The 9,004-nt window shown below is 37.4% G+C and overlaps 1 protein-coding gene across 1 annotated transcript; it reads right to left on the reverse strand.

Annotated features, from left to right (window-relative positions):
- Positions 1–6,228: 6,228 nt before the first annotated feature.
- Positions 6,229–7,966, reverse strand: LOC306763510 (cathepsin Z-like; the record flags this gene model as incomplete). The annotated part of the gene is made up of 6 exons (XM_079250334.1): positions 6,229–6,354; positions 6,446–6,608; positions 6,707–6,857; positions 6,925–7,104; positions 7,414–7,577; positions 7,845–7,966. The coding sequence occupies 6 exons, from the start codon at positions 7,964–7,966 to the stop codon at positions 6,229–6,231; spliced, it is 906 nt and encodes a 301-aa protein (XP_079106460.1).
- Between the last annotated feature and the right edge of the window lie 1,038 nt (positions 7,967–9,004).

The raw sequence follows: 9,004 nt of genomic DNA on the forward strand, positions 1-9,004 counted from the left end.
TGTTCCTGTTTTGTTTGAGCGTCCTGCAAACAGGCTTTCTGGTTATAAGGACCTGGAGGGCGGGGCACTCCCCCTTCAAAACCAAGTTTCTGATCAGGGTGAAAGCAAGCTCCTTTTCTTCAAAGCCACATTTAGACAGATTTGTTTTCCTGCAGGGGAGGAGCTTTTTTTTTTTTTTTTTTATATATATACACGGTATCAGTCATCTCTATGACGTTTAGGGACTCTGGCACTTTTAATAGAAAAAAATATTTTTTAATAGTTAATGATTTGTTCAAACGCGCAAAGAAACGATTTCGCTCAGAGAATCGTGCTGTAGTTCATTTTTCTGCTTTTTCAGCAACTAACCTTCACAACTCCACTCGTTGTCCACGATTTGTATTAAAACAACAACAACAACAAAACAAAAACACTACAGCTGCTTGATGAATGTTGTCTTAACCATTAACTTTATGCGTGAATACCATCAACAGCAGCTCCGGGGTTTTCACACATTAACCCTTTGTGTGCCAAGAGAAATGTCCTTTGTTCCGTATAGTGACCATGCTTCAAAAGGAAAAGCAGAAGCAGTCTGTGCTTGGGCATCTGATATGAAGATAGAATTATTATGACCATTATAAATAAGCCTTCTTGCTTCTACTTTTTTTTTTTTTTTTCAGGATAAGAGGTTTATAGTTGTTGAATTTATTAAGCAAGTTTCTCTTTCACTCTCTTGTGTTTTCTGCTCAACTTTTATCCTTCGCATCCAGTTGAACTAGGTTGGATGCAGGCAAAGAGCATTTTCTTTGTAAAGATGAGCAATGACTCAACACTGGGTAAAGTTCCTAAGTAGTAGATAACATCTCCAGAATTTCAAGATACACTCTTTTAGTCTTAAAAGTCTTGTTTTACATGCAAGACAGTTGATATTAGAAAGCTGTTCAAACAAAGAAATGAATCATTTGTTGCCACATGCTCTTACTCATGCCACAAAAACACACCATTCCACATGCTTGGGTGTAAACACGACACACAGATCAGTTTTCAACAGGGGGCAGCATCACGCAGTTACAGGTCAGCTCATATAGACCAACAGGCCTTTATTACCTCCTGTATGAAAAGAAAAGAAAACAAAGAAAATTACTGACAAGTAAATGAAATTGCATAATTATGTGCTACTACAACCAGGTGTGGTTTTGAAATCTAGAACAAAGAAAAATATACATGTTGACAACTGTACATGACTATAATGTTACCCATACACTAAATGGTGGAAAACTGTCATAACATAACCTCAAAGTCTGTCAAAAAGGTGCAAGCAGTCTGTGCCTGTGTGTATTCCTGTGAACAGAAATTTTCTTATAAAAAAAAAAAAGGGCTGTGTTTTTTGGGAAAAGAGGAGAGAGAGAACTTTTTTCCTTTTGTAAGTTAAAAAAAAAAAAAAAAACTCTGTAATGTCCTGGTATTATTTATTGACATTTCAAAACACCTGTTTCTTACATCGAGTTTACCTTCACAGGGGAAAGAAGTTTAAGCCTCACAGAGCTCAAAATATTAAAACAGAAGCAAGACATTCTAGAGGAGCAGGGTCCTGTTTACTATGGATAACCCAGGATGGATTCTTTCTTTTAGAAGCATTTCCTGTTTTTTATGTCTTACTTTTTACCTTTGTAATTTCATTTTATTGCTTTTAACAACAAAAACATTCCAAATTGTTTGCTAATTAGACGGAATAAATCATATTAAGGTATTATTTATGTTAGTTAAATTTAAAATCATGCCCAAAGGACATAGACTTCTTTAAACTGGTAAAAGTGTTATTCATTGGGACATTCTGTTACCACAGATCTGAATCTGAATAACTGTACCACTTGTACAGGTGATGAAAATAAAAGTAGGTATGTTGTTTAAAATGTATCTTTCAGCTTAACTGCAACACATTTTTTTCATCATAAGCAATAAAAGTGACAGAGTTTTTTAATCTTGAGGTAAAATCCTGAGGAAACATGAGGCTGTCTCCATAAACAGTCCACTCACTGTTGGCCTCTGATCCTAATGTTGTGGGCAGCTGAGGAATTTGAAAGTGGTCCTCTTGAAACAATGATAACACGAGTGACTGGTGTTCTAATTAAAACTTCCAGGGGGGAGGCTGCGAGAACTCACTGACTTGGAAGGATTATGGCTATTTTAGAGGGATATTATAAGAATGCGCAACCTTACAGAGTAAATGATAACAGCAGAGCTTGGTTTATTGAGCTGCAATGTTTTAGAGACCATTTCTCTGTGTTCTATGTGTTCAGCAAGTCAGGCTGAAATTGTATTGACTGCTCATTGGATTTTTACTCTGGAGCACCCGACCACTGGTTCAAAATATGAATTTTATTATGAAGCATTAATAATGTATTTAATCTCTGATTCCATTTCTGCAAGCTGGGAAGACTGTGTGTGCACATCCCTGTGTTGCTGCAGTGTAACTGAAATATTCATGGCCACATTATTCCTTAATTTTGTTGTGACTAAGAGGGATTAATACTCATCCATTAACTAAAGCTAATTCTGTGGCTGCCTCGAGGTTGCATGAGTATATTGGACAAGGAAGTGAGATTAGCAGTGGAAAGATGTGTAACATTAATGGGATGGTTATGGCTGTAAATCGGTTTAGGAATTATACTGAGTGATTGGTGTATATGCAGGTTTTTTTTTTTTTTTTTGTGTGTTGTTTGTCTTTTAATCGATAGAAAAACACAGATGAAAAGTGGGAAAGTGGTGGGTGTCGGCAGAAAACACTTTGCTTTTAGATAATCAGATTATATTTCCTGCATGGATTCATAGTAATATGAGCTAGCAAAATTCTTTGGATGCAATGTTTAATTCAAATGAGCGCAATGAAGCATTTTACTTAAGAGTATGGCATTGGATAATCTACCCCATTTTGTTGAGTTAACTTTCCACTGATGCTTTGCATATTGTAATCATTTTAACCAGCATCCCATAGTCTAGAAGGGAGCAAGGTTTGCCAAATTTTGGGTGATATGACAACTCACTTACCCTTTGACATACTATATGAAAAACTAAGAATAATAAGGATTTTTAGCTAATTGTATCCACTTTTTTTTCCAAGTAACTATTTACATTTGTCGACTAAGCATGATTTTATATATGGTGTCTCATACGGATTAGGTCAATGAACATGTTTCTGTGAAATGTGTTCTACTTGGTTTGGCTCTGTAGTCACTTGTTTATTTTGCAAGCTAATTTTCAACAGAGGCCTTGAAAGTGAATGCATGGTGGAGGATACTCAACTCAACTCAACTTTATTTATAAAGCCCTTTAAAACAACCAGAGTTGAACCAAAGTGCTTCACACAATCGGCACAAATAAAAACAGAATAAAACAGTTCAAATGCAAATAAATAACATATAAACAAGAGGTCATACAAGAAATGGAATTAAAACAATAAAACACACTATATAAATAGTAACGGAAGCTGTCTTACGTTGGGTTAAAAGTCAACGAATAAAAATGGGTTTTAAAAATGGACAATACGGATAATATGAAGCACATACACAAAGTATGCTTTTTGTGGAGTCCTTGCTGTCAGAGTGGATAAAATGTATAACTCATTACAGTACAGTACCCAAAGATGTTTTATTTGTGAATATTCCCTCCAACTCTATAAAGTATTCAAAGCAACTGGACCACCAAAAGTCCACAGTAATACTCGTCATGTACCAACCACCCCCCTCCACCTCCATGTTTACAGAGTGAGATATTGATCACTGAAACAATACATAATGGGTTTGCAAGAATTGTTGTAAAATCCATTTTGCCATATTGACTGCTGTAATGAAGATGAATGCTGAATCACTCACTTTGAAAATGGCACATGCATTTGCAACCTGCAGTTTTCTTACTTTTTGCAAAACAAAAGAAAACGGAAAAAAAAAAAACCTTTTTTGTATTGGAACAAGAAATTACCATGTGTTTTCATTTGCAGCCATTACAGCTCTGCTTGTGTTTATGCAAATGAGGGAACATTCAGGAAATTTAATCAAACCACAAATTTGATTTTGTATAAAAGACTGCTGGAGGGTGGGGTATGATCGCATAATATTGGGCAAGAAAATTATGCTCAATATTTGTTTTCATGGTGGGCCTCCACTCGGACACGCTGCAGTTTCATACATTTAAGGTTTGCTTTGGTTCAGAGGCTTGAAGTCAACAGTGCTGCATAAGGTTTGATTATCCTTTGTTCTCCCCTGAGATGCTGAATGGAAACTGCAGTTAATGGAAAGCATTTCCATATCAGCAGAAAAGCACAGCTTGTGTTTTTGCATTTTTATTGTTGCTGCATCCCCTGAACCAAATATCTAAGTACTTAGTTTTCCTTTGTTCCCCAGCTGAACAGCAAGAAAATGGGCTCCTTATAATTGCACATAAACTCAGATGATACTATTGTGTTGTGTGTGCCGCTGCAGATAACTGGTGATTAAACTGAATGTTTCTGCAGAGGCATGGCAGAATTGAAACTAATAAAGCATTTCAGTTCATAAAGGAGGTCAGTCTATTTATGTGGCTCAGAGATGAACAAAAATGGCAGTTTATAAAAGACTGTCTTAATGCTGCTGGTGTAGTTCATAAAATTTCAAATACTAAAGCTCATAATTCTAGACTTTTCCATAGATTGGGAACCAAGAGAATCTGGAAGCTTCTGTTTCATTTGTTCTGGCAGGATATATCTGGCACACGTCCCATGCAAGCAAGTTTCCAGCAGGCCTCACTTGTGCCGGGCCAATCACAACTGTTCATTCAATACAGGACATATTTGATGTCTTCCATGCTCACATTGCAACCTAACCTTTTATCGGCCTAAATGCATTCTTGAGTGAGAACAAATTTAGATTTGCTGAAGCAAGCACCTGAAATACAAATGCAAAGTTACCCAAAGATGTGAAATCAATGTTTTTTGTTTTTTTTGCACAAACTTCATTGCAGTTCTGTATCCTCAGATGATTGCACAGTTTGTAGGGCATACTTCACTCACGGTTACCCAATAAGAAATTTGTCAATGGCCATCAACCTACAAACCAAGTGTTGAGAATATGCAGACCTCTCACATTTTGTCAGACATATTTAATCATTTTTCATATGCTAACAGAAGGAGGCAACACCCTCCAAAATCAAAGAGTTGAGAACATTTCTTCAATTCTGGGGCTGCATTTATCAGGTGTTTATAAGTCCCCATTATAGTCCTACAGCATTTGCAGCTCAAGCTAGCAGTAGGGTTGCCAATCACCCTGTAAAATACAGAACCCTGTCCATCTATAAATAAATTAGGGGTGGGCCAGCATCAATAAAATTTAATTAAATACTTTGTAAATAATTCAAGCCCATATTTGCCCAAAATGCAACATTTGGTTAAATTTACATGGCTGTCTAAATGAAATAGACAATATTGTAAACTCAAGCTTTGTTAATGTTTGGGAAAATGCATTTAATTTCAGTTTAAGAAATGGAAACTATTCATGGCCAAAACTGAAGTTTCTCTATAGACCAACAGTTCCAGTGTTTTCTAATTGAGTCTACAGGTTACAGTACTTTGTTTTAAAAAGGTAGAAAGACAATATCCGACAGTAAAGCAGAATCAGCCAGTGGTAACTTGAGTCTGGTCATGTAGCAGAGGTGATCTCCTCTGGCTGCAGCTTGAAGCTGCCCGAGGACCACGCTTGTGTTCTGACCTGGTAGAGGCTTATGCAGCTGCGCCTAACATGAGTAAACAATACATGCTTTCACATTACTCACCATGAACTCTGATATCACAAGAGTACCTAAACTTGTTAAGTCACCTTTTCTTTAAATAGACTCAGAGGGGTCTGAAAAACCAAACATAGAAAACCTGCTAAGTTAGTACTGGAGGGCCAAAGCACACTAGCGTGCTGTAAAAGATAAACAGATGTGCTATGACAAATTATGTAGTTTTATCTAATTGGTTGAAAACAAAGCAGTTCTGCATTGATTTAAACAGGCCCAGGTTTCACACTGAGTTGTGGGAAAGAAAGATTTAGCATTAAATGCATTTTTAAACATTTGTCATTAATGCATTAAAGGCCAACCCTTAATTTTAAATCAGATCTGTTGAGTTATCTTAATGGCTTCAATTTAAAAACAAAAAACAAAAAAAACACACTGATTTCAGCAAATTGTCAAATATTTATTTTTCAAACTTTATATTTCAATGGGCCTTGACCTTTATGTATAGGCCATGGGCACAATCACATCTCCATACATGCAGTCTTCTTCCAGTGCAAGATTGTACTGGCTTCCACTTCCTCCTTTGTAGGTACTTGTCACAATCCTGAGCCAACCTTTCTCACCCTTGAAAGATTTTAAGAAAAACAAAAAGACTCATTTTTAAATATAAAAAGGTTTTTAAGAGCTGAAACAGTTGTGCTGTGGTCTGACTCACCCATGGCTCTCCCCAGGAATTACGCACAACCCAAAATTCAGTGCCATTTTCTACTCCCCATCCTGCTACTGACACAATGTGGTTAATGACAGGAGTCTCAACATACTCGCTGTATAAGCCCCCAGTGTACTCATCAAGTTTCTCTGTGGCCATGATCCCACAGCTGAGGAGAGTTTTTACAGTTAAAGACCATCGAGCTGGATGAGAATAAGTTATTGAGGCAGCAAGTCAACTTCATAGCACTTTAAATTCTTTAAATACCTGATAGGTCCTCCAGTAAATATCTCTGCCATCATATCCTCCCTTCCACTAACAGCTCCAAAGTCATCCACTTTCCACAATGTGTAGTTCTGCACATAACTGCACTCCCCAAATGCTGTGCACGTCCCACATGCATTGAATAGTAGGCATTCTGCAACAGAATGGGAAAAACTTTAAAACACGCTCAAATCCAAATATTTGCACAACAATGGTCTTACTCTGGTCAATCGCTTGGTAGTTGTTGCAGGTTTCATCAGGAATGCCATGTCTATGTGCATACTCCCACACTCCTCCGTGGTCCCCACCATGACAGGTGCCAGCTTGAGCACAGTCAATTACGTGTTGGACTGACAGATAAGCAGAGGGCCACCTTCCTCTCCGCTTGATGTTGATTCGATCTACAAGACCAAAAGAAAAGTTAATTCATGAGGAGTTCTCGAAATTGTTGTGTGAACTTCAGTGGAAAAAAATAAAAAAAAAACTACAGTTTGCCATCTACAGTCAGCTAATGAACACTTGCAAAATGCAAATTCTTCCCTCAAACTGTCCCATTTGTAGGTCTGTGACTGGAGGTCATTTAATGTAATGTTGCTTGTGTATTCTGAGTAGAGCATAACACGCACAAGTTTAATTTCAAATCAAGATTGTTCAAGACTGCCAAAACAAAAGTAATCTTGTGTTCTCAGGAAGCCCCACAAAACACTCACCTGCCATTGCACTAGTGCTGCCGTGTGCCCAGCAGGAACCACAGTACTGAGGGATGTGTTGGTTTCGAGTTGTACTGACATAGTTCCTGCCATTTACATTCCTCCAGTCCCAGGACTTCGGCAGCTTGGCGAGGTTCAGGAGTTCATGAGGACGAGGTGTGGTTCTTTAAGAGACAGTTAAATTTGTCAGCAACTAGTTCACATTGACACCTTGTCATATTTGAAGTTGTTGCTTTGTCAATTACACCATTACAAAGCAGCAGAAAATACTGTTGCAGAACCATAATAAGACCCTTAACAACTCATAATCTGAATTAAAGTCCTCAGTATTTAATACTGAGAGCCTATAAGGTTAATATCAACTGCTAGAGAGGATCAAGTATGATACAGCATTAGTTGGCAGATTTGTAAAACTAAAACCTGAAACTTACTTCACTCCAAAGTGGGGTTTCCTGGGCACAGGTTGGTAACAGCCTGGCTTATTGCTGAAGTGGTGCTTTGCTGCAACAAAGTTTGCAGCAAGGACAAAAATAAAACTCATTAGCTGGACCATGTTGAACCACAGAACACACTACTCTCTACAAAGCCCACTGATGGAAACTAAATAGTCATTCAAATGAACAAACCTGACACGTCTCCTCAAACCAATCAGGCTTTATTGAACACACCTGGAAGTAGCTTGGAGACTTTCTGGGCCTGTCCAACTACCCCGGTGTATGCACAGAATATCTTGGAGAGATCATTTATCTCGTTTGCCCAGGTAATCCCCTCTGGAGATGGGATGGACTACATGGCTGGGGAGAAATGGACAACCCACTTTCAGAGGTAACAGATGGATATAAGGACCAATTTCTTCAAGATGAGCTGTAAAAAATCATATAAAAATAGCAACTTGTATATTCGAAAAACTAAAATTGCTTACCCTTAATTTTTTGGTTGAAAAGCATCCCAGAGATGCACTTGGTGGTCAGAAGTAGAGATATAGCAGCATGTCAAACATTGACTTAAATTTAGCCTATGTTTTCCAACACTGTTATTGAGATAAATGCTGTTATTCCTTTTAATATGTAGAATGCTTAATGGAGGTTTAATGCAATTTTCTATTCACTTTAATGGGGAAGTGTGCACGGGCTTTTGACTTGTATATGTTTGTTCATGCATGTATGCATGTGCATACATCTGTATGTCTGAATACAAACTTTAATTGTCCTGTTTGTAATTTGTGAAGCACTTGGTGCTGCATTCAATTATATAAATAGCACTATATAAATGTTACTGTTAACTTTTAAATTCATAAGATTTATGAGCGTAAGGACATAAACACTTTAAATTTGCTATATTTTTCTCCAAAGGTTAAAAAAAAAGAGGCATTTTAAAATTCTTAAGATGTGCTTGTCATTGACAGAAGCTCCTCATAATGTTGCTTCATTCCCAAATGTCACTTTGCCTTTTTGTTTATGCTCTAACTGCCTCTCTCTGATAACAAAGACTTATCTGGCTTCACTGTGTAACCACAAACAGAGCATGATACTAATTGACTGCCTGCCATCTTCTCCCATCTGCAGGAATAGAAAGTCATATTTAATACGCT

This window comes from Telmatherina bonti (assembly GCF_933228915.1).
Source record: "Telmatherina bonti genome assembly, chromosome: 12".
NCBI lineage: Eukaryota > Metazoa > Chordata > Actinopteri > Atheriniformes > Telmatherinidae > Telmatherina > Telmatherina bonti.